At 40.2% G+C, this 25,529-nt stretch overlaps 1 protein-coding gene across 1 annotated transcript in view; it reads right to left on the bottom strand.

The window, feature by feature from the left end:
• Positions 1-585: 585 nt before the first annotated feature.
• Positions 586-25,529, bottom strand: part of ntn1b (netrin 1b) — a 54,414-nt gene continuing 29,470 nt past the window's right edge. Inside the window, exons 3-7 of the mRNA XM_061749831.1 lie at positions 25,064-25,252; positions 17,635-17,784; positions 14,304-14,357; positions 9,695-9,769; positions 586-2,210 (exon numbers count right to left, since the gene is read on the bottom strand). Of these exons, the coding sequence (XP_061605815.1) occupies positions 1,888-2,210; positions 9,695-9,769; positions 14,304-14,357; positions 17,635-17,784; positions 25,064-25,252 (791 nt within the window). The 3' untranslated portion in view covers positions 586-1,887. The remainder of the gene's footprint in view (positions 2,211-9,694; positions 9,770-14,303; positions 14,358-17,634; positions 17,785-25,063; positions 25,253-25,529) is intronic.

Genomic DNA, 25,529 nt, shown 5'->3' with positions numbered 1-25,529 from the left:
GTTTTTCGAGATACAAGAAATTGTTTAGACGGCCCTCGGCAGATAGAAAATAATTCTTCAAAAAAGAGGTTTCAAGCTCTTTAATGCCACTCCAGGTTGAAGTTTCCTGTCAAACGAGACATGAAACAAACGTAATTACACTTGTGTATTTAAACCAACCAAATCACTGCTAGCTTAATGCTAACACATGATGGGGAAACACCATAGATGGGCTAATGAATAGCATCCATGCGGTAGTGTTTTCAGGAACAGATATTTGAACACCAACGGTGCAGCAACACATGTAGGCGGACAATCTAGCAATACTCATAGGCATACATTCTTCATACTCTGTGAAAATTGACTAATGTTGCTGCAGCTACTGAGTCACAGTAGTTGTTAAAGTCTTTCTCCTTTGTGTCTTAATGACTTTATACTGCTCCTCGGTGGCCAAGTCGCAAACACCAGAAGAAGCTGCAATGAATTAACCATGATCCAAAAGCTGTTAAATGATTTTGTTTAAAAATGTTATTACTCTGTTTTTAATTTCCGTTATAAAACACATTACGCACATTTTGGTTGGTATTTTTGGGGGAGGCTGATACAGGTAAATGGCATTTCCATTCATTTCAATGGGCAAAGAGGATTTTAGATAGAAGTGTTTTGAGTTATGAGCATTGTCACAGAATAAATCAAACTCTTATCTCAAGGCACCGCTGTATTTTAAAACAAAAGCTCCCTCAAATTATCCTGTACGCTCTTGTTAAACTTAACGCAATGTTTGCCATTAACCAAGATTGCAAAAGTCCAGTTTTCAGCAGGTCAATGTGTTTTTGACTTCCATAGAAAAATAATATATCTCTTATTGACTGTATAAAAAAGTGTGGCGGTGCACTGTCAATCAACAAATGGGAACAATGTTAAAACTCTTGTCGAGTAGAATATATACAGTAATAAAGACCTGTGAGACTTTTCTTACTCATAATTTAAAATGTCACAGTCTTTTTACTGTAATGTGTGATATACATACAGCACAAAACTAAACAAGCAAGTTAGGTATTAATACAGTTAAATGGTTTGGTTCTTATCCGAAAAAGCAATGCGTACATTCAATAACAATTCGTCGGGCAAAGAAGCATCATTATCTGTACAAGTGGCACTTTCCAATAGTTAATATCACATATATCACAGATATTTTTGCATCAAATGGCACAGTAGAGTATGCTGTATGTTTGACCTTTTGGATGCCACTTGAAAAAAATGTGAACATATCTCATATGTCCTAAAATAGTCCACTAGTCAAAGTAAGTGCAGGGTTGAAGTATCTATTCTACATGTAGTTGATGCTATGACACCATCTACGTATCTAGTGTCTACGTATGCACATAAAGTTACTGTACACTGCAGAGGTCACCACGACAACATACTGTTACTATGAACTGGATTTGTAGGTCACACTTGCTTTTGAGGAGCTGCTCACAAGAAGACCACAGCTACGAACACTTTCACAATTTCACTTAAGAAAAGTTTGGAAGCTTATTTTTACATTTAATAGTAAAATAGATTCATGTTCAATTCAGGGAATTTTCTAAAAATGGGGTTACAAGTGATTAAGGGATTTTTACAAGTAAAACAGTGACTTTTTTTTTTTTGTTTTAACATTAGGTGCAAACTCTGCAAACAGACAAACAGAAACAGAATGACCATGAAATGAGCTTCTGCTTTTCTTTTTTTTTTTTTTTTTTTTACATCTTTTGTCCCAACTCAGAGCAGCCGCACTCAGTCTACTGGATCTGCATCTTTCTCGGAATTATTCTTCCAGTTTTGTTTGTCATCCCTTCTTCCTTGCATCCCATTGGAGATTTGCCTTCACTTCTCCCTCCCACCTTCCCTCTCTCCTTTTTTTCTCTAGCACTTTCCCCTCTTGTCACGCTGCTGGAACTTCCGGAGGCGGCGTCCCCACAGGTCCTTCCAAGGGATGAGCAGGCTTCCCTTGTCCGCCACCACTCCGCTCTGCCCGGGGGAGTCGTCATCGTCCGAGCCCATGAGCAGGTACTTCCTGCCGGGTTTGATCTTGGGGCATTTGCAGGCGACGTCTTTGGCGCGCACCCACAGGAGCTGGTCCCCACGACGGATGCGGTGCTCCCCTTGTTTGTAGACTGATATGATGTTGACGGTGAACTTCCACCACTCTCCTGCCTTGTCCCCTTTGAGCACATGCACCTGGACAGCTGAGAGAGGACAGCACAAGACATTTTAAAGAGGATATAATGGGGAAAATGTACATATTACAAATACATTGTTCCCTCGCTATATTGCGCTATATCGCATATTTTTAGACAATGTTAATGAGTCAACAATTGCATTGTGTGCATTGTTGCACACAGGCATACTGTGTACTCAGTGCTAAAGTAGCAGTTGTTTGAAGGTTACTACATTGATGCTAATTTTCGTTAGCCCGTAATTGGTGTTTTGTGTTACATTAAGCTTGTGACTTTCAATACTGTATTATATGGTCTGGTTGAACAATTTTATGTTTGTACAATATATTCCAAAAATGTAATTCTCTTTAGTTTTATTTGTCAATTTGAAAAAAAACTTCAACCATGAGAAACAAACAAGATGAAGAAAGCACGCTTTGTCTCTTATTTGAAGAACTGTGCAAGCAAGAATGAGAACAGGCGCTAAGGAACACTTTAAAAAGTGTGTTTTAATAAGTTTGTGTGTTTGAAAATATTGACATATTAAAGTGTGTAAAGGGATAAAACTATAAAAAAGGCTTTAATACCATCTCTCTAGATTGCAGATTTTTTTCCTGTTGCAGGTGGATCTAGATCCCCCGTGATCAATAGGGGTTCACTTTAGTTGGGTCTCTGGAGTGTCTGCCCACCCATCAAGTGTGAAATTAGTGTTCACCCGCTATACTGGGGTTCACCTACCACATGCCTGCTATATCGCAAATTTTATGTTGAATGTATCCCCTATTCTGTTAGGGCAATCCCTGCAATAATGCGGAAATCTGCGGTTTAATGCGATCATTTTTAAAAATTCTTATTTACAGCTATTTACATTAATATACAGTAAATACAAAGCAGGATTGAAAACATGCAGTGCATATTGATTAAAATGCAGTAAACAGTCAATATGTATATAAATATTGAACATTCAAGCAGTCTCTCAGGATTGTCATTCTCTTGGTTCTCTTGGCCTCTGACACACAACAAGCATTCTTGGATAGAACACTCAATTTCATTTGAAGTCCTCTGGTAGTTATAAAACTCCTGAGTATGGTTCAGGAAGGAAGGGTGGAGTTATGCGGCCATTGTATTGACAACGCGAGACAAGAAGGCATCAACTTTCAACACAAGTCGGTGTGGACTTTCAACATAACAGGTTTGGAACTCCATACCTTAGGCTTTATGACCATCTAGGGGTATTCACACCACTTATCAATACTGGAAAGTATTTTCTATAAATTTTGCTTGCAATTTTTTTTGCGTGTGATCAAATCTGTTTCCACTGTGTGAAAATGTGGTGTAATAATTTGAAATATGGTTAAAGAGTGTGAGAGGAGTAAAACTATTCAAAAAATGTTCCTTCTATGGTTTCTCTATATCGCAGATTTTTTTACCTATTGCGGGGTGGCGGGGGTGTGTTCTAGAACATATTACCTGCGATAAACCGGAGTTCAGAGCGACCCCTTGTGCATGTGTCTTTAGTGGTGCTTGCTTTTTTCCACAAACAGGCTTCGCTTCTGCAAGTAGAAGCAAGCAGCTGACCGCAGTGCACTCCCCGAGGATGAGAGACAGCCTGCCGAGCGACGCGGAGCAGGAGATGGACAAAAGCTACCCTTACTGGCGAGATCTAGCCCAGATCCATACCGTTGCCGGAAAGATGACCAGAGGCAGCGCGTGAAGCCTCAGTAGTTGCAAAGCTCAGCCTTATCATCATGCTAACAAAAGTCAGACTATATCGGGCGGGATGAGGACTGAAGTACACAAACACAGGATGTATGTTTACAGCATTAACAACAATAGAGAAAAATATGTACACGTTACAGTGTATTCAAAACTGCAAGCAAAAAAAAGGTCACTGTGTTGTCATAAAGTCAGCTCAGCGCATTATTTTCAATCAACAAAATATTCCAGAAAATTACTTCCCTTCGAGGTGTTAACAATGTAATCAAAATCAAATTAACAGCTGCAATCATCAGCAACTTGGTGGAAGGAAGCATCAATGAATGCTGTCTCTTTTTGTGGGTGGCAAATCGGTCTATCACTCTTTTCTGACTCAGATGCTGAATTGTGTTTTTTCAATTGACATTACTCTCCTAAAGCCCCCCTAAATAGGGCTAACAATGCCACTGTGTTAGGTTAATTGAAGACTTGAAATTCTGCGAACGTGAGAGTGAATGTTTGTTTGTCCATATGTGCCCTGCGGTTGGCTGGCATTGAGTCCAGGGTGTACCGTGAGGAAAAAGGATTGCTGGATGGATATTTATTTGCACCAGTGAGCTGCACGCATCTTGACAATAACAGTCATCAATATTTCTTTCACACCAAAGCCTGCTAGAGCAGACCAACTTCACATGAGATTTGAATTAAAGCTCCCTCGCCGGCAGAGCCAAACAGACATTTCTTCACATCACTTTGATTGCAGAAATCTCTGGAGCTAATCTGTGCTTGAAGTGCGTTACAATATGGGTTTGATTTGAACTGTGTTGTTCATATTTGTTTAAAATTGTCCAAATGATTCTAATATTGAGAACACTGGTTTAGATAACAGGAAATCACTCAAGAAAGTCACATAAAGCAGCTGCATGTGCATAAAAGTCATCTTATTGCTTGAGCCTCAATTCACGTAACAATGTATATCCTGTGTTATTACACACGTCAAGTCAAAGGGGAACTTCGTAATGTACTTTAGAATAAAGCCAATAGCGTGTGATTTATTCTATGATAGTCATTCCTATCACCATTGAGTGAATAAGATGATGTTACAGTTACAGTAAGTACAGTAAGCACTTGAAGTAACGCACTTCCTTTTAAAACAAGACAGCCATTCTTTGTGGCCGAACATGATCACTTTTTGGGAAGCCACTGACGGTTCTCTTATTAGAGCCGGGAATTAAGTGAGCTTGAGGGGCGGGGCATTTCACTGTGTATGTGTTTGTGTCTGCACGAAATGCACGCAATATCAGAAGAAAGAAGGTTTGTTGGGCTGTGTAGAGTTAGCTCTCACAGGCCTGCCATTCAATCGCGGCCCTCTCCTTCATCCAGACACATAATGGGTGCGTGAGGGGGGTGGAAGGAGGAGAGGCCACTATTTGTCTTCCCAGCCACAGAATAAGTTCCAGGAGAATCGGAATATGTTTTGACCTCATGAGCTGTCCCGGGTTCTGCTCCCAGAGCTCCATCCAACTCCCCAGCGTGAGAATCCACTGGAGACAGCGCCCTCTTCTCTGCAGCATCCAGGCACCGAGCCTCACTTCTTCTTAGTATCTTTCACTCTTCCTCACTCAAGTATATTCTCGTTTTGTGTTTAAACACACACACATCCCCACACGTCCGGCCACTTGCTTTAAACTAAATAGCCACTGGCAAAAGAGGCTCACTCAGCAGCGGGTCAAAGAGTGTGTCGCAAAATAGTGACAGTGTGGTGAGACACAGAGTGGGAGAGGAAAAACAGAGGTTTTGTGAGAGGAAGTGATAAGTGTGAAATCAGGCTGCGCTCAGACAATGGCTGCCAAATGAGACTACCTCACAGCCAAACCTCCTGCTGGGCTAAACTGCTTTGTGCAGTGTGCTGCAGCTTGACACTGCACCATCGACAGGCAAGGGCTAATGAAATTAGAGCTCACTTAATTATAGCAGGAGGCTCCTGTCTTGTCTGGTTATCATCTGAGAGAATGATCAGGGACTTGCTAGCCTTGGCTGAGTGCACAGGGGGCTTCCATGCGTTTGACCACCATCCTGTAGCCTCGGTAAACACATGAGGCTTTGATTCATTGTTCTCCCGGCGGCACAACGAGGGAGGGAACGTGTGTGCTGAGGAGGATGTCAGGCGAGAAAATAATCCCTTTGTGTCGGCCGTCTCCGTAGCGACGGCGGTGATGAAAAACAAAAATTGAATAAACAAAACATATTTCTTTCTCTCCGAGGTGGCGATCCGTCACCGTCTGCCTAATTTACCACCTGTTTGTGCCCCCAGGAATGCTCGGTGCTGGCAGAGTGCACAACTGTGTTTAAACAGAGGGCCCCTTCCCGTGACCCCTGGGGGGCCAGCATGGCCACGAACATACAGGGGTTGCAGCACCGGAGAATAGGGAGAGACCAACAAAAGTGAGGCGACAGGCCTGAGAAATGAATTATAGCGAAAAGAAAGAGAATGCATGCTAAGCAAAGATGTGCGCAACACAGCCGCAGTGCGCTTCAGATGGAATCATCTGCTTCCAGAAGAACTTCAGAGAGAAAATCAACGGGAATTGTATGACTCCCGTCAGTCGAGCTGACTGATTTAGAAACTCAGCGACTCGCTCAATTCTGATAAACTACTATTGAAATTCAAGCTGTGATCAGCTAACTTTTTCATGGCCAACTTGCTCACCGCAAATTAAACGGAGTAGGCAAAAAGGTTTCGCAATTCAGTCCCCTTCTGTCCGATCCAGTGTTTCACAAATATTATTAAGCCAAGGTGAAAGACTTTAACTCCTCGATAGTGACATAAAAAGGGACAGTTCCCACTTAGTGACGGTGTGAATGTGAATGTGAATGTGAATGGTTGTCCATGTCTATATGTGCCCTGCGACTGACTGGCGACCGGCTCATGGTGTAATCTGTCTTTCGCCCGAAGTCAGCTGGGATAGGCTCCAGCGCCCCGCGACCCTAGCCAGGATAAGCTGTGTTGAAAATGGATGGAAAATAAGTAGTTAATAGTGAAACATGTTTTCCTTTTATTTATTTATTTATTTTAGTCAGTATTCAGTACTGAAATTACTTAATTAAGTTATGACGCAACGACTCACAATCACAAATTTGTTGTGGAACTGTATGAGACTTCAGGCTATGTCCCTATTGCATTTTACAGCTAATAAAGCACATGTATAGTCACTTTCAGGATTCTGTTGCACAAATTATTTAGGTATGTCATCTCAACAAATTACAATAAATACATTCTAATTTCACTGAGATGAGAGAACTGAGTAGGAACCGAACCTACACACAAGTTAGGTGACTGAACCATTACATGATCAGTGACTGTACTTTCTGATCATGTGAAATTAGAATTAAATACAGTGGAGCTATGAAATTCAAACACCCCTTTAGTCATTCAATTCAGAATCAGAATGACATTTTCATGACAATGTGACTTCGAACTGAATATTTCTAGTTCCATTATTAATGGTTCCTATACAGAAAACTCAATTGGACAGTGACCAATGGATTGTGTTTGACTTAAGAGGAATTACTATATTTTACTTGTTTCAAAAATTGGAATCAGCTTTCAATTCATCCATCAATTCATTTTCTATACTGCTTGTCCTCATTTGGGTCGCAGGTGAGCTAGAGGCAGCCAACTTTGGGTGAGAGGCGGGGTACAGACTGGACTGGTCATGAGCCAATTACAGCGTGCACCTGAACAAACAACCATTCACACTCACATTCACACCTATGGGCAATTTCGAGTATTCACTTAACCTAACGTGCATGTTTGTGGAATGTGGAAGAAAGGCAGAGTACCCAGAAGAAAACCCCATGCAGAGAATGTGAAATCACAGAATGGAAAGGTAGACGTGCTTACCAAATCTTACTGCAAGTCAAGATTGCACTTGCGCTTGTGACCCACGTGAGACGACTGTTTGTTTACTGGTTCACCCTGACTGAGGAGGCTTGTCCTTAAATATAAATCAATACGATAGAGGCTTTGGTTTGTGACGATGACAACCAAGAAATAATCTTTCTCTCTCCCTAAGTTCCAAACGATAATTACATTGAGGGATGACTGCCATCATATCAAATTAAATACTTCATGATAGGGGCACAACAATTGTGTGTAACAACCACATTTCTCCACCAAGAACTTCTGGTTAAGGATGTTGATTATAAAAGCTTACTCTACACACCCCATCTGGTAAAAATCGGAGGAGACCTACATATCATTTTGGATGGATTCTTGATTTAGCCACAGATTTTTTTCAGATGCCTCTATTTGTTTGTCTGTGATCCGCATATTGATAAGTTGTGTGAGAAAGATGTTGGTATTTGTCTGCATTGGAATAAGGATTGTGCATTAATTCTTGCCATCTGTGAGAATTTATGCGTTGCAAAAGTTAAAGTTCCATTGAATGCATTATTTCACTAATATAAGGCATTCCTATTTAAAAGCTGGTAATGTTACACCTGTTACAATGCGTTTCAGTCCCATTTTCCTGATGTCCACCTTTTGGGACCTACACGCATCTGTCGGGATTTTAAAACCATCTGGGATTTCATGTCTTCAGTCAGTAGGAATTCTTCCGCTGCACTGTGGCTTGTGTTTCTCTAATCGTGTCTTCTTGCCATTGGCTGGTCGTGCATCAGTGGGACACATCATTTGGTCCACACATCACGCATTATGCACAGCACCGCTGATTGATCATGATGTCAACTAAGTGTGTTGACAATATCGTTGCCCTGATGTACCAAGTGGGAGAATAAATACATTATACCAGGGGTTAAAAAAGGCGAGCGTTTCTCTATTTCACTGTTTCAGTGGTATGACACAGTCTCGTAAAGTATCACAAGAGTCATGATATTGGTGTGTGTTATCATATGGATAAAGTTCTCATTATCCTGCAGTTGTTTGTGGCGTATTATTTGACGTACCTTTTTGATGACGAAGATGGAGCTTCATTTCGCATCGCTGAACTCGTCCATGGCCGCCAGTCCCAGGGTCCCGCTCGAATGAATATTTTAAGACTAGCAAAAATCGGCATAGCTGAGGCTATTGAGTCTCACAGCTACAGTATTTTCATCCAAAACCAGCTTATTTTCATAATATCGGACCAGCACAAGTACATGAAGACGCTCTTGCGTTACTGGTCGGACATTTCGCAGCACCACAGAGAGTTATGGTCACAAGTCCGGCGATGGCAACAGACGGACGAGTCGAAAGTCTTCCAAAAACGGCTGCGTTGCGAAGATTAGTCAACTTTAATGTACACTTGAATAGTTAAGTGATTGATTCAACCCCTACACTCTACAGTATTATAGCTAGTGAAAGAAATGTGTAATCAAAAGCACCTGTCCTGCGTGATTACTGTGTGAACTAATAGCGACATACAGTATATACATCAATTGATCCAGTTGCCTCATTCATTCATCTCCCAAAAGCTCATTCTCTCAAACACACACAACCACACACAGCTATACAAACACGCATGCATACTTCCCTCATGGGGACCTGATTTTTGGTCCCCACACAACAAAAAGTCCCCATGATGTCACTACGTAAACAAACCTTTGTCCTCATAAAGTGATGACTACCAGAACACACATACCAAATGATTCCATCGCAGAAAGAGAAGATGTGAGTACAGATGAAAGTGCATCACTGGCTGCGACTGTTTTAGTCATCAGTTGCTGAACTGCACCAGGGTGTGGATGCTGTGCAGCTCTGATTAATTGAGACATTTAACGTCTGCAGCAGCACATTCTTGCCTAGTGGACTCACTCACCGTAGTCTTTTTTACAGTACTTCTTCATGGTGATCTTCATCTTCCCTTTGGAAGCTTTACAGTGGGATTCGCAATCTGGGAATCAGAGAAATACACATTTTTAGCTGGTGATTTATACAACATATTAAATCACATATTAATCTACAGCAGTGATTCTCAACTGGTGAGTCATTGAGAACTCATAAAAAAGTGGAAAAAGTGACAGTTTTGATTATATTTTTAAATTTCATTTTCATACATGCAATTATTTTCCTGCTCAATGCACTTTTAAATGACTATTGCAGATGTGACTATGTGTAATTATGTTTAAAAAAAAAAAGATGTTACGTGTTTTCAAAGGCTATTTTTGACAAATAAAATGGCCTTGATTTCTATAAAAGTGGGTCACGACATAATGACCATGGAAAAAATGTGGGTCCGGTTGAAAGCTCCTGTTCCAAAGTGTCATTGTTTGACAACCCTGCTGGATGTTTATTATTGTGGAACACGCTGTGCTCGAGTTGTGCTATGATGTGTACCCCAAGTGTGTCCCACAATGAAACATTAAGAAATCATCCTCTGCTTGTCATTAAGACTTTTGAAACATGTACCCTGTTGCCATCACAGTGGATCCATGCACATTTCCAGTTTGGCATTCGCAAAGTATTTGCGCAATTCTTTGGGGGAACCTATCCTCTGTTATTCGCAGAAAAACTCACCTATTTGTGATTTTTTCTTTCATGGCAAAATACTGTCTACAGTAGCCTATATATGGCATTTATTGAATTTTAGCATCCCTTCAATTGGGACAATGAATGGTTACTGTTGGACATAAACATGCAAACAAACAAAACAAACAAACAAACAAAAAATACCTAGTTGTCCAGTCAGCGAAACTTCCATGGCGGAAAGCACAAGGTTGTTTAGTGGTTAGGAGAAAGTTCCATCTATACAGATGCGCACAAATCTTGAATCTAACAGCAGCTGTGTTAGATTTGTAATTAACAGTCAGCAGGAGAGGATGATAATTAAGATATCGGCGCCCATGTCTGCTTTGGCTTGAGATAGTTTTGCCAAACTAGGACTAAACACAGCATCAAAACCTTTGGAATACATAAGAACAATTCAGCGGAACATCGTTCAACCTATCTAGACAGCAAGTTTGTGTTGCCACTGCGTGGATTTCAGGTCAGTAAATACTAAAGCAGGAGGATTTCCCCCTGGCGCAGGCCGCCCCAAGAGCGTCGGCACCATCGCGGTAATTCCTGCGATTTGCTGTGCAGTCTTTGTTTTACTGCAGCCTGCACTGCTATAATAATCGACATCATCATGATCATCATCATCATTTTTGACATGTACGTACAGGTACTGTACATTATGTAATTGCATTCTCTGCTGTAAGCTGTTTACTGTACTGTATTTTTAAGGAAGACCAGTTTGAGGATGTTTGTAAGCATTTGAAATGCAATTAAAGTGTTTTGGGATCATATTTTGTGGAACATTTATAGTTTAAACTAGTCATTATTATTACTTATTAATTATTAATGAAATTATACTGATTCTTAATTATTTCTATTACAGACAATTAGAGTATAATTACTTTTAGGGGAGCAGGAATTATTTGTGGAACTTTGCTATTCGCAGTCGGACTCGGTCCCTATCACCCACTAGTAGCGGGGATCCACTATTAGCGTTCGCCTTCTCATCAGCTCATCCTCATGAAGCAAGGAGGACAACACTGTGACACCAGCTGAGGCTAAATGTTCCATCCTGAGAGATGCTACACAGAATATAAGTCTTAATTTGTGTCTAAAAAGTCGCCAGTTTAATGTGCGCTTGGCATCGAGTACCAGACTTTAAAGCTGGCCGCTTCTTTTGTCACAATGCCTGGTAACGTTCATATGTAATGAGGGAGCTGGTGTTTGGACCAGAGGGCAAAAACTTAAAATTGAAATCATTTGTTCTTTCACTTTCCACTGGCTAACACAAATTGGAAGCAGGTCATCTCACTAGCCTTGCCCTAGCTCTTGCTTTCTCTGAGCAGTAAGCCTTGTTCTCCCTTTTCTGGGGGGTGGGAAAGCTGGGCTGGGCAGTTTAAAAGAGGAAGGAGGTGCAGTTGAGAGAGGGGGGACCTTTCAGCCTGCCTGAATATGGACAAACTTCATTATTTCTTCCAGCTCTCTGTCCAGTCGTCCCCTTTCTTCTCCATTATACTCAGTGTGAATGAGGTTGCCTGGGTAATGATGGAGGAAGAAAAAACGCCCCTCTCCTCCCTCTTAAAAAAGAAAAAGTCGTTTGGTTTGTGGGATAAGGATAGAATTCATGCATGTAGAGGAAGAATTTTTGCTGCTTTCTCAGGTGGCGGATCATTAAAAAAAAAAAAAAAAAAAAAAAAGCGGAAATCTCAAAGTAAATGACTAGTCCATATCAAGCATGCTTCATTTCCATGTGAATGTAGGAAAGAACGTGGATGGGGCCTCTATTTGCCGCTGGCCCCTGGGGGCCTTCATCACCCTCAACCCGCCCACCCCCACCCCCTTTGATTGCCAACACTGACGTTGCACCCCCTCAGAGCAGTCGCTGCACACTCTGAGCCATTACACCCGCAGCGCTCATTAAGGTCCAATCTCCTGCTGGGAAGACAAACGCCCCCATTGTGTGGCTCTGTGGCAGCGCCACGCTCATTCCGCGGGGTCGCTGGGGGACCACACGGCTTCTAATTTGGAGGGTGGTGTCTATACAGAATCCAGGCTTCACACTGTCTCAACCGTGCTTCCTTCGCTGTCACTGGGAGTCAGAAATACCTCATCTCGACCTCAGAGATGCCGCAACAGGGCAGCCAACCCAAACAATCGTCTTGGGTCTCAAGCTGAAAGGGGTTCCGAGAGATGGCTGACACTGGCCCATATCAATGACAAAACAATGCCACTCCTTCAGACACTGCAATGACTCCGTGTCAGGAATCTAGCTGTTGCTGGCTGGTGGCTAGTAGAATTGATATCGGTCCATATCAGTGACACAACCGGAAACCCTTGAACATTATTGGGTTAAATATTAGTTAAACAGCAGACCAGCTAATAAAGTAGTGGAGACATCACAATATGACATCGCTTCGTTTCGTTTTTACTTGGTTGTGATTTTATAGTTTTAGTTATTTACAAAATGTATGTGAAGTTTGATTGCAGTGTTGGTAGTTAAGTAATTTGTTGTTAATTTTATATGTCAATTATTTAAAAAATATATTGCTTATCCATACTCCTGTTTTGTTTTTTGTTTTTTTATGGGGGGGGGGATTCATGGTCCTTGTTGTGGCCTCCAGTGGGTCGACAAACGCCCCTGCCCATTTTAAATCGCCGTCAAACTAATTCAGGCAACACTCTAAACAACTCGGACAACAGGTTCAGAAAGAGTGTGAAGCTAATGAGCCATGAAAGGGCACACTCCAAAAAATGACACTAAAGCGACGGGTAAATACCGCCATGGCACATCGTCTCCTGTCAGTACTCCAGCATGGTGACTCTTGTCAAAGTAAATGAACAATAGCTTCAGGCCGGGTTTCGCTGCCAGCGCAGTCAGCCTTGATTGAAATACAAACTGGTGCAAATGAAGCATGTAATCAGATTAAGGATGAAACCCTAGGGAGGCTGCTGCGCAGGCTGGGAATATGGGCAGCAGCGCCGCAGGGAGCAATGAAAAAAATCTCGCTGGAGTCTGGAGTTTACATCAGCAGTGGACCTCAGTGGTGAGAAGTGAAACTGTGTTGCCGTGGATGGAGGTTGAAATATGCAATTATAAATGCAATTTTATTTCCATAAATTTCCCGAAGTGGTAATGACTGAATTATACTGACTTAAATGTTCAAACTGCGCATAATATTACAGTATCTTAAATTTTTTTTTAATCCACTAAAGTACATTTGTACTGTACAGTTCAGACGTATTTATCTTTGAAGTACAATACAATGCATTTAATCTATTAACATTGTTTGTTTTCAAACATTTGTTATTTTCCTATATTTAAGTGTAAATGTTCTTACAGTGGCTTAACATAATATGAATTATATCATTTAGGAATGGCATATATGCCCCGTTTTTCCACGAACGCTCAGGCCTACAATGCGAGTGTAATTTAATGTTGGTCATTATGGCGGTACTTGGTGGAAAAAGTTTGAGAACCACTAATTTATATACGTAAAGGATTAAGTTATACACACTAGGATTAAACAACAGAAACTGATGAGTTAAAAGTGTGTCATTGGATGACAGTATGTTGTTTGGTGTGAAAGCATTATGGAGGACTGTATAAAGCATTTCACGACTTGGCAGAAACTGGCAAAAGTCATTCACTCCTATTTAGTTCACCAAGGAAAAACAGCAATCATTGGCTTACATCACGTAAATTCGTTTTGATAATCAGAATTATTAGTAAAGAGTGGCCTAAGGGTGACCATTTTAGACTCGAAATGCAAGTACAGCGATGCCATACAATGCACAACAGAGACTCGTGAAAAGTAAATGTCAGGGCCAGGGAGGGAAAATTAGTGGCTTAAACGAGAACAATATCAAACAATGTCAATAGATTTGTAGAAAATGAGTCAATGTGTAAGTACAATGTTTGCATTGTTACTGACCTGATGTCTCATCGTAACTGCTGTAAGTCGCTGTAGGGGATGCAACTGGAATCTCTGTGGTGTAGACAGGAAGACACTCATTATTTGTCATTTAAAGAGGATCATTGACATGTGTTTTGTCCACTAGAGCACACTTTGTCCGGCCTTGGACCATATGTAACATATCTGGGAGCATATATGAAACACACCTAAGGGATTGAATGGGATGTTTCTTAATGACAGCTGTTCTTGACATACGCCATGCTGAAGCATCAGCGGTGAGATGAGTTTTGTGTTAAGTGTTGGGCTCTCGCCCGATCGTGGTATAGCTGCAGAGGCAAACTGGAGCTGACTGCGCTATGGGAGAAAGCCAAACATATTTTGGTTTTCTACTTCATGATATGATTTACATTCTAAATCATATTGGGGGCCATTTTCAGTGGCTACAGACATGTCTTGCTTTATCTAAAAAATAGCAGTTAGATACTTGTTGCTTTTTGATAAAAAACAGCTACCGATGATATTCATCTCAGTGTGACGCTGGTGTATATTACTAAAGAACTAGAATCTGCAGCCAGCAGATACAGCCAATAAATATACAGTTTCAGCCATCATTTCTTTGGACCCATTCTGGGGATTTACCATGAGACGGACAGTTAACGATGCAGAAGGCACACAAGGCTATGTTAGGTGAGTGGTAACGCTCTGTTTATCCAGGCTACGGTTTAAACAGCCAAATGCTGTAACTATCCAGAATAATGGAACAGGATATAAAAATAACAAGCTAGGACTGCAGAGCTAACAAGCATGCACTAGCATAAGCATTTGAAGTCATCTTTGAGATAAATGGAGCATGCAGTGGTTTAAAAAAGTATATATGAAAGCAGTTTTGATTTGTAAAACTGTTATAAGAATAATAATGGCCAATAAATGGCCATGCTGTTATTCAGCTGGAAATATATTTACAATAGGATGAACCCATGGTTGTTTATTTACTACGCAACATTAATATCTGAAGACCAGATGTCTTCCTCAGGGTGGTAAATCCTAAGTGTAAGCGATTTATTTACAATAGCGCCACGATTGTACCGTGGTGCCCTGAGATACAAACTTAATTCATTCCCAGGCCACGCTTGTGAAACAAAACACGAGTATCTCAAATCATTTTTCGCCATTGAAATTCATTTAAATGCTATTACTCTTTTCCAGCCTCTGGCACAAATGTTTTTCTTTTTTGTTTGTTTGTTTGTTTAAAAAATACATTGAGAAATAACATCCTTAAATGGAACGTAAAAGATTCAACCGTTTGTGAATCATAATGTAATGCTGCAATTCAATTCATTGCGATGCTCTTTGTGGTGTGCCCCCCTTGGCCGTTGACAGGCAATATAATACAGTCGTGCAGACAAATGAAGACGAATAGTACCTCTTCTTCTACTATTACTGTAAGTGACGATGTAAGATGCTGTTATATTAGTCATTTTTCATAGAGCAAAAAAATAAATAAAAATAAAAACGTCCGAATGACAGCTCATTTCTCAACAAAGGTTTCTCCTAGGTTGGGTCACTCGTATCTCAAGGCACCACTTTATTAGTTATGATTAATATAATATTATTAAGGATGAGAAGTGGGGTACACCCTCAACTGGTCACCAGTCGACCACAGGACAAACAAGCATTCACACTCACACTTACACACTCACAATTTAGATTCTTCAGTGTTGATGCAAACTCCACCCAGGAGGGTCTGAGCTGAGATCCAAACCCAAATTTGGCCACTAGGTCATGGTGGTGCGTCTCATTATTAATCATTCAAGTTAATTATACACCATGAATAAGGTTGGCATCTATCAAATTAATCACAATGAAGCATTTGTCAATAATAATATTGAGTTGGCGTTAGAGGAAAAACGAATTATTGTGTTAGTCCTACCTGGTCCTGGACTTTTTGATTCCCAAATTGGATAATATGGTTATAAATCAAGTTATTTAAGACATGGTATACCCAACCACCGCCCCATGTACAAGTAACAGACCACACAGACAGTTATTTTATATATACTGTATGACTCTGCAGACTATTTTCATTTTGTAAAATGACCACTTAATACAGTGTCTCATTCCTGCACGTTTCACACACAACCAAAATTACCCCCCCCCCAAAAAAAGGTAGGGGAAACCAATTTAGGATGATCAGAGGTTCTCTTTTCCTCTGACATGTTAAATGTTTGCATCTGAAAGGTATTTTAAAAATAATTACACGACATCATTTTGCATGTACAGTATTTGTTGAACTGTAATGTGGCTTGCTTTTCTGTACATCTGACAGTACTGCACAAATACTTTGCTGCTATACATAAATAGATTTTTCAGGTACCTGTACTTTACTTGAGTACTGTATATTTCTTTTTGTAATGACTTCTTACTTTTACTCCCTGCATTCGAAAACAGATGTTTGTACATTCTATTCCTTACTTTGTCAACATAGTCTTTTTACATAAATAGAGAGAGGGAAAAGCAACCGTGGTTGCGATCTTGATTTACTGAGATTTTGAGGTCATACAAGGTGAGAAAAACAGGGACAGCAGCGACATGGAGGAACATGAACTGGAGCACATTAACGACAATGGCAACAGATTCGGAGATTCAGCCTTATTTGAGAGAATTGTTTGGTGGTTTCCACTCCAAAGAAAGATTTGTGGCGAATGGGTTGTTTTTGTGCCAGACTAAAAACCACAAGCTTCTGGTGTTCATAAATTCTGTCTAATCTAAAATTTAAAAAAAATAAAAAAATAAGGTGTACTTTTTCAGTTGTTATCATTAGCTAAGTGAAAACTTTTTACTCAATCCATAATGTTTTTTTGATGGTGTAAATATGGAGCCAGCGCTAGGTATCACTTAAGTAACATGTGACACATGATTTTTTTTTAAGTTAATAAGTTTAATTTAAACTATTTTGTCTGTGCAAAATTTGTTGTCATTGTGTCAATATTAAAAATATTTTTACTTTTACTTACGTACAGGAGTTGAATCTGTACTTCTATTTTTTTTAACACAAGTATCTATATTTCTACTTCAGTACAAAGTGTGAGTACTTTTAACACCTATGGCAATTTTTGGGTGGTCTCCACATCAAGCATTTGTGGGGGTCCACTGTCTGGTCATGATACTATGACGACCTGTTTTAGGTAGTGCTAGCTCGACCAAATCAGACATACTGACTGATATTTCCCCTTTTGTTCCCATGTTTGTTGTAAACCAATTTTACATCAAATTGAAAAATAATAAATTAAGAAACATTTTAATAATGTAAAAATTCTTCGACTTTGTGTCAGTTGGGAGAAAGGCTTACTGATGCAGGGGGCAATAGGGGAGCGACTCTGCTGGTAACCCTTGGCACAGCGGTTACATGTGATTCCTGCAACGCCGTCCTTGCAAGGGCATTGGCCTGTCGTCTGGTTACACGTCTTCCCTGCTGCTCCAACTGGATGGCAGTCGCATGCTGGAGAGAACAAATGACAGCAAATGTCAGGACACATCAGAGAAATGTAACCATAACCAAGTAAACTTGAAAACACAAGTAGTTTAGTTTATGCAGAAGAGCAAAACAAATATCGCCTTTCAAATTGCTATAGTATGTCTCCAACGAGCCCTGTGCTGGCTCTACATGTTCCCTACATTAATAGTAATCTTAACACTCAAACCTAGTGAGAAATTATTCCCTTTAGAGTTGAACGGGTTTTCTTTCAGTAACACCGCAGACGAGGAAATGGGCATAAAACCACATATTACACAGCTTCCCTCACCCCTTAATTAGAGGTAAGAAAAAGAAAACAACTTGATTCCGATTAGCAATACACACACTATTTTTTTCTTCTCATGTGTGTTTCAGTATTGAAATGTATGCAGTTATGCGCCTGTCTTTAAGCAGCACGGGCGCAGACGTTTGTGATCAGACACGTGCACTCTTCAGATTGAGTTTCCAACACAAAGCTTTTTGCCAAAGACATCCTCGCAAACACTGGCTGAATAATGTTTCCCGTTAACGGTTGATTGGAACACACTTCAAAGTCTATTTAAGCGGTTAGCTGGGAAGACTGCATGTTCAATGTGAGAAATTTGCTCTGTGAATGTGCGCAGTCTCTGCCAAACAATTACCATGAGGCAGTGTGTGAAGTGCAGGCCCTGCCTTCTTATTAGCACTGAAAGTATTGCACTATATGTACAACGTAACTACTAGTCATTCACATTTAGGTTAGCAGTTAGCTCAACTCGTATCAGACTTTTTTCTAAATTTCTTTTAAGAGCTCACCACCTCTTTATTGTGGCTACGTGTATAACTGCAACTACAAGAAAAAAGTTTCAATGTTGCAAGAATAGAGTCGTATCATAAATATTTTTTATTTTATGTTGTCATAACACCTACTACTAGTACAAACAAAACAATTATATTGATAAAGGTCATATTATTTTGAGAATGATGGTCAAAATTCCACTCTGCAATTTTCTGCGACAAGCAGCAGCTGCCATTTGTTGGACAGCTGCCATAAATGTATAACGTAATATCATGAAATATTTGTTAAAATGACACGGTGCAGGGATGGTGAGCAAGAATGCTTCAAAATTCTGAGGTTTGGGTTTTGCATTCCAAAAACATTCATGTTAGGTTTATTGAGGACTCTTAAATTTTTGTGAATGTGAGTGTGAATAGTTGTTTGTCCAAACCAGTGGTACTTAATAGGCGGCCCCCGGGCCACATCTGGCCTACCGGCCACCTATTTCTAGCCCTCAAGATCAGACGGGATTTTCATAGTTATATGACAGCAAGCCACACTTCACTTTGCACAGTTCAGTGCGCAGACGGCCAGCCCGTTCATTTTGAACGAGGTAGGCACAACATTTAATATAACATATGTTTTCCTTCATGATTTGTTAGCTTCCTTAAGCATTTACTACTTTTGTATAGCTGTTATTCAAGCGGACCGATTCACATGGCTTCTGCATGCCAGAGTGGCTCTAAGCAGAGTGTGTAATTCAGTCAGTAGAGTGTGCGTAACAGAGTACACATTTCATTCGGCTGTGTGCGTCAATGACAAAGAGAGTGGTGACACACATGTTTTTTAGTCAAAGTTACAGGATGTTTATTAGTTAAGGTTACTCGTCTCGATCGCTAATGAAGCTACTTCGCTACCATAAGTGGCGTGAGTTGTCTTTCAAAATAAGATGATAATACAGGGCAGGGGTCATGTTTTGTTTGATGCAACTTTTCATTTTAATTCATATCAAAATGAATGAAATGATGCTATATTACAGTTCATATTGTTGTTGTTTTGAATGAAAAGAACATTTTGTTTTAAATATTACAGTATTATTGGATGCGACCTTACCGATCTTGATATATTGACATTTGACTCATTGAAAATGATTTGCAGCCCTTTAGGAGTTGTATTTGAGGACCTGGGCGATACTGTATGTGTCCTGCGATTGGCTAGCGACCAGTCCAGGGTGTACCCCGACTCTCGCCCGTGGATGGATTTCTTAAACTGCTCATACTGATGGTGTTGATGTGACATGACAGGATCACCAACAGCCTTACTCTTAACACCAGTGTATGTTTATGCTCGTAATATTGTTCAGACTTTGTTTTTTCATAAAATCCTTTCTCGTGAAATTACAACTTAATCATTTAACAATATCTTCCTTATTGTTGATTTTGTTTACATTGGAAGTCATCGACGCTCACTGACTTCCATGCAACGTGGGTTCAGTTTCCACTCAGTGAAGGTGTGAGTATGAGTGTGAATGGTTGTCTGTCTGAATATGTGCCCTTTGATTGATTGGCGACCAGTCCAGGGTGTAGTCCGCCTTTGACCTGAAGTCAGTTGATATAGACCGTGAATAGGATTGTAGGACACATTGGGGACACAATATAGGAGATAAACTATACTGACTACTTTTTCAAACACCAGTGCAAAATGTCCAACTCACTTTATGGCACTAGATAATGGCTAGGGAGAGATTCGAAACACGGCCAAATAAATATAAGTAGCAAGGCTAACTGTTAGTTTTACTGTTTGTACATTGTGGCCGCAAACTCCTGTCATTTTTACTGTGGTGAATGACTCAGAAGGACATTATTTCTGTTGTCCTGGCTCACTGCTAATTTTAGGATTCGGTACAATATTTGAACAGACACTTACAGAGCGCTTAATGGTCAGGCTCCTCCATACTTGCTGGATCTGCTGTCATTTCATTGTCCTACTAGGTCACTGCCGTCTGCTGACCAGCCTTGATCCTAATTGTGTAATGCTAATTGTGTCAGAGCGGTCATTTCTGTGGACTAGCCCTTTTTTAAAAAGCAGTTAAAAATAGATTAGGCAAAGATTCCAGTGAGATATCATTGTTTACATTTCTTTCTTTTTGATCATAAACGTTGAACAGGTCTGACATTTATTTTTTCCAAGTTGATTGGGGAGGAAAAGTCACTCTTGACACTCCCGACACCACAGAGCAATCAGTCACTATAATCATTACACCGGACTTTGATCAGAAGACGGGAATCCGGCTCAAAATTATTGCCGTGTGTGAAACCTCACTATTGTCTGGTATATTTAGTGTGGCCTTGAAAAAAAGGGGAAGAAAAAGGGGAAGGGATTAGATGTAAGGGATTCAGGCAGAAGTTGCTATGGTATAGTGGTACACTTGAAAAGGATAAGCGTTATAGAAAATGGATGGATAGTTTAGACTAGTATAATGCAGTATGTATCCTACTGGCTCAATCTCTTTGGACTCTGTGCTCAGTTAAAGGCTTCAACTTCCAGTAATTTGGGGAAACAGGAAAAAAAAATTATATCGAATGTGATAGCCCTGTTTACTCTGCGCTTGACAAGGGATGAAGTTGTTAATCGATGAAATAAAGCATGAACCATTCCATGCTGCCACTGAGTCAGATGAAGAGTTTTCTCCCATCCATTAGGCACACAAGTGCAAGTGCAAGTACATTTAAATGAGATGTCGCGTTAGCCAGGAGTTGAAGATTGGGAATAAAAGCAGACTTCCTCCGGGCTGTGTTGGCACAGCATCGAATTTCCTGTCCAACAACAGCAGAGAGCGACGCTTGGCTGATTTGAACAATAAATGTAAGTTGTTTAACTGATGTTAGCTCGGTTGGCCAGTTTTGGTCACCTGAGGAGAAAAGGCAACAATCAGGCTGTTTGGCTTTGATTCTCAATCACCTAGCTGGCTAAAGGAAGATGGCGACATGATTTTGAGCTTGTCCGGGTACTGATCCAGCTGTTTAAGAAAGACTTTGCAAACATCAATGGATGTCAATACATCATCAGGCTGAGCGTAAACCTCTCTTACATTAACCTGACACCAGAGCCGACACTCTGAATGTAACTACTCTCCAAATGTGTGAAAATATTTGGACTGGCAGTGTTAAACAATGCTGCAAAGGAGCATTTCTAAGTGTGGGGGATCTATCAAGCTTTTGTTCAACACAGCATAACCACATGTAGTAAACTGATCCCAGTGCTGTGTTTATAAGAAAGATTTGACTTAAGCAATGTTTTTTATTGTCCCGATCTTTCATTTTATTGCAGTCAGAATATATAAGGATGAGACCAAATGTTGTGTTATGCAGAAGCAAGTACAGGACAGAACAACAGAAACATTAGCAACTATAAAATCATTATAGAGATAACTAATATTTAATTAATATGAATGGATAACACGTTTAATACATTATTCTTGTTTTGTAACAATGTCTCTTCTCAGTACATTTTATCTTTGAAATTAATTGTCACTGATATTTCCTTTCTAAAGCATATACTGTACATTAGTGGAATGAGCAGCACAAGTGAGGATGTGCGTTGTGCCCATGCAAAATATGCCAAATCTTCGGTGTCTTTAGCTTACTCAAATGTTTTTGTTCCCTGTTGGTGATTATTCAGTTTTCAGCAGTACCCCTTTGCAAGAGCTCCACAGTTTTAAATTTTTGTCCTATTGTATAATTTTGAAGGTGTTTAGCACAGCTGCCTCAGGGTTCAAATCTCCAGTCAGGCCATCCTGTGTGGAGTTTTCATGTTCTCCCCGTGTTTGCCTGGGTTTTCTTTGGCTACTCCAGGTCCCTCCCACATCCCAAAAACATACTTCTGAGGTTCATTGAAAACTGAATTGTCAAGCAGACCCACATGAATGTAAGTGTGAATAGTTGTTTGCCTATGTATTGGCTGGCAATGGAAACAATACAAAGCATTCCGCCCGAAGTCAGCTGCATGCTGAACAATGCTCTGATTTTCCATATGTGTGCTTTGGGGTATTTGATATACACCATTTGTGTGGTGAGGTGTTGGTCATTGTTGGTACAGCGCACAATGTAAGAGCAGTAATCCAACAGTTCTGTTGCACATTGCAATTTCTGTTTAAATTTTGACTCCTGTATTTTATCTTGTGGGGTTACCTCTGCATGATGCATGTCTGTATTTCATCATGCACAGTTCAAGTTTTTGGTTCACTGTCCCGAGATTGATTTTTATATATATATTTATTTATTTATTTATTTATTTTTTAATAACATATTTCAGTTTTAAATTTCTATAGTGGGACACTGTGACACATTTCCACAGGGGTCAATGAAATAGTCCAACTCTGATTAAATGACATTTTGTTGTTTCGACAACAATGATGATGATAAGTACTGTATATTATCTTCACCCTTTACAGGGAACACAGTGATATGTCTGTGCATAATCTTACATATTTTATATTTGTCTTACACACATTATCACCTATTTAGTGATGCAGTGGAACCTCAGTTTTCGTTTTTTATCCAGTCCAAAAACCCTTTCTTCAAGGCTGAAGTAATGTGTCTCACACACACACATAAACAGGAAGTGTCCTTTTCAGTGAAATGGTTTGGTCAGCACAAGATGCTCCCCTTTTTTCTCCCCTGACAATAATCCTCAGCATTTTAGCCTCAGACCAGAGGTATGCGCCCCCACCTGCGTCAGTGTGTTGTGTCGGTTCGTGTGTGTGTGTGTGTGTGTGTGTGTGTGTGTGTCGCAGGTATGAATAGATTAGTGAGCTGGTTCCAGGATCAGCTCACACCTCAGCTTCTGTTTGTTATGTTTGACTTGTCAGTGATTCACAGGGTACCCCGAATAGCTTTGTGGTTGTACGGGTCAGTTCACCAGTGCCGAGACAGGTGGCTCCTTTATTCCAAACTTTCCAAAGAATTCCTTTAATACCTCAAGCATGACAGTAGGAGTATTGGTAAAACTGCTTGGCAATAAAGGGATTATTTTTACTGGAATTTGACAGGAATTTGTGAATGTCTGATGTCTGATGACGACCTCATAAGCCCCCTTTAGGACAATGTGGACTTTTCAGCACATGATCCAAGGTGTTCTCCTGCATGTACGGTTTAAAGTGTGCAGTTAAACAACCAGTGAAAATATGTTGTTTTATAATGCCTCAGCCTGTATTGGCCACTACAACTGTGCTTCAAAAGTCTTACTTAAAGATAGATTTAAATTTCGGGTGCCAAATCTGTGTGGACTGATGAATTGATGCTGTTGTTCTTGAAAAAAATTACCGTGACGTATATGGTTGAATCCATAAATCCCGTGAGAGGTGGGGACGAGGTACATCCTGAAATGATGACAAGTAGATTGCAAAGGAATGGATCATTGAGGCCAAATTTCTATCAACCTTTTCAAAACATGTCACATTAACACATGTAACATATGAAAACATACTGTAATAAGGAGCATTTATTTTTGTCATACGTGAACATGTTTGCAAAGTACAGTACATTACTGTAGCACTGTATTATTAATTACATTTTATTTATTTTTTTATCTGACTTTTTGGTGTCACAATAGATCTCTTTGGTGATTTATGGACTGATTTTTTTGGTATTCCTTCAGGAGATACATTGTATTCATAGTCATCCGTTCCCTGCTGCAGAGATTCCTTTGTTTGTAGAACATAGGTGACGGTTTTATTTGGATCTTTTTCAGCAGTGTTTGAGATCTCAACACTGGCCTGAAATTGTATCTAGTTCTTCAACTTTGATGAAGTTGTGAATTGTTTCCCTCATATATTCAATTGTATTGAACAAAAAAACTTAAGACTTAAATTTGAGCTAACCTTGTTTTTGGAGCCTGACACATACACTATCATAAACAACTGGAACGCATTAAACTTTAATACGAGCAAGGCAATATGTATACCAGAGTAGTCAACATAGTTAGAAGATTAAGTTCCCTTTAGAGACTTTATAGACTATTTTGCAAGTTTCAAGTTCACTGACATCCATTTTCAAGAGTACTTTTCTCATCTGACAGCCAATCAGAGGGAAGATATAGACAAATAACTACTTAATTTAATTTATTTATTTAATTTATGGGTGATGTTGTGTTGATGTGTGTGCGCAACAGTAAATGATAGCAATATAAAGTATAATACCAATTTGAACAAAGCAGTGTTTGGGAACTCATGCAAAATGGTGTTTTTTTTGGGGGGGGGGGGAATTTTTTTCCTGAAAGGTTTTTGTAGATACAAGGATTTCGCCCGACAGCGATGATATGTGTTTTTGGTGTGTGGGAGGAAATCGGAGTAGTCAGAGAGAGCCCACACATGCTCAGGGAGAACCTACAAAGTCCACACCGAAAGGCCCTGCAATATTGTTGTGATACACTTATGCTTATGCATCAAAAAGACAAGTAACAATGATAATGTCTTGACATGTAACTTCTGTTACAGTGTAATTTTACCTTTGCAAGCTCTCCGGTGTGAAATGGACTTGGTCATGTCCCTGTAGAATCCCTCCTTGCAGTAGTGGCAATGACGGCCCGCCGTGTTGTGACGACAGTTCAGGCACACCCCTCCGCTCCTGCGGCCTGACAGCTTGTACAGCTCCATGTTGAAGCGACAGCGGCGGGCGTGAAGGTTGCAGTGGCAGGCTGATCGGTGGGAGACAGGGAGGCAACCAATGAACACTCAACACTCCGACAAGAATCTTTATCTTGACAATTAGCAGTTAAGCTCAGCGCGGCAAAATATTTGCTGCAACTTCGGGCCTTAATAAGCACAACATGTAGCGTCACCAAGCTGTAAAAAGAGCTCCCCATGTTTTTGTAAAATATGACCTTGTATATGTAATAATGCAATGTGAGTCTGTCACAGTGAGACAGAAGGCTGTTATTGGATCAGATGACCTGCCTTGTGAATAATGCAGTC

This window comes from Phyllopteryx taeniolatus, chromosome 16, assembly GCF_024500385.1.
Source record: "Phyllopteryx taeniolatus isolate TA_2022b chromosome 16, UOR_Ptae_1.2, whole genome shotgun sequence".
Lineage (NCBI taxonomy): Eukaryota > Metazoa > Chordata > Actinopteri > Syngnathiformes > Syngnathidae > Phyllopteryx > Phyllopteryx taeniolatus.
This window is presented reverse-complemented; position numbering and strand designations above follow the sequence as displayed.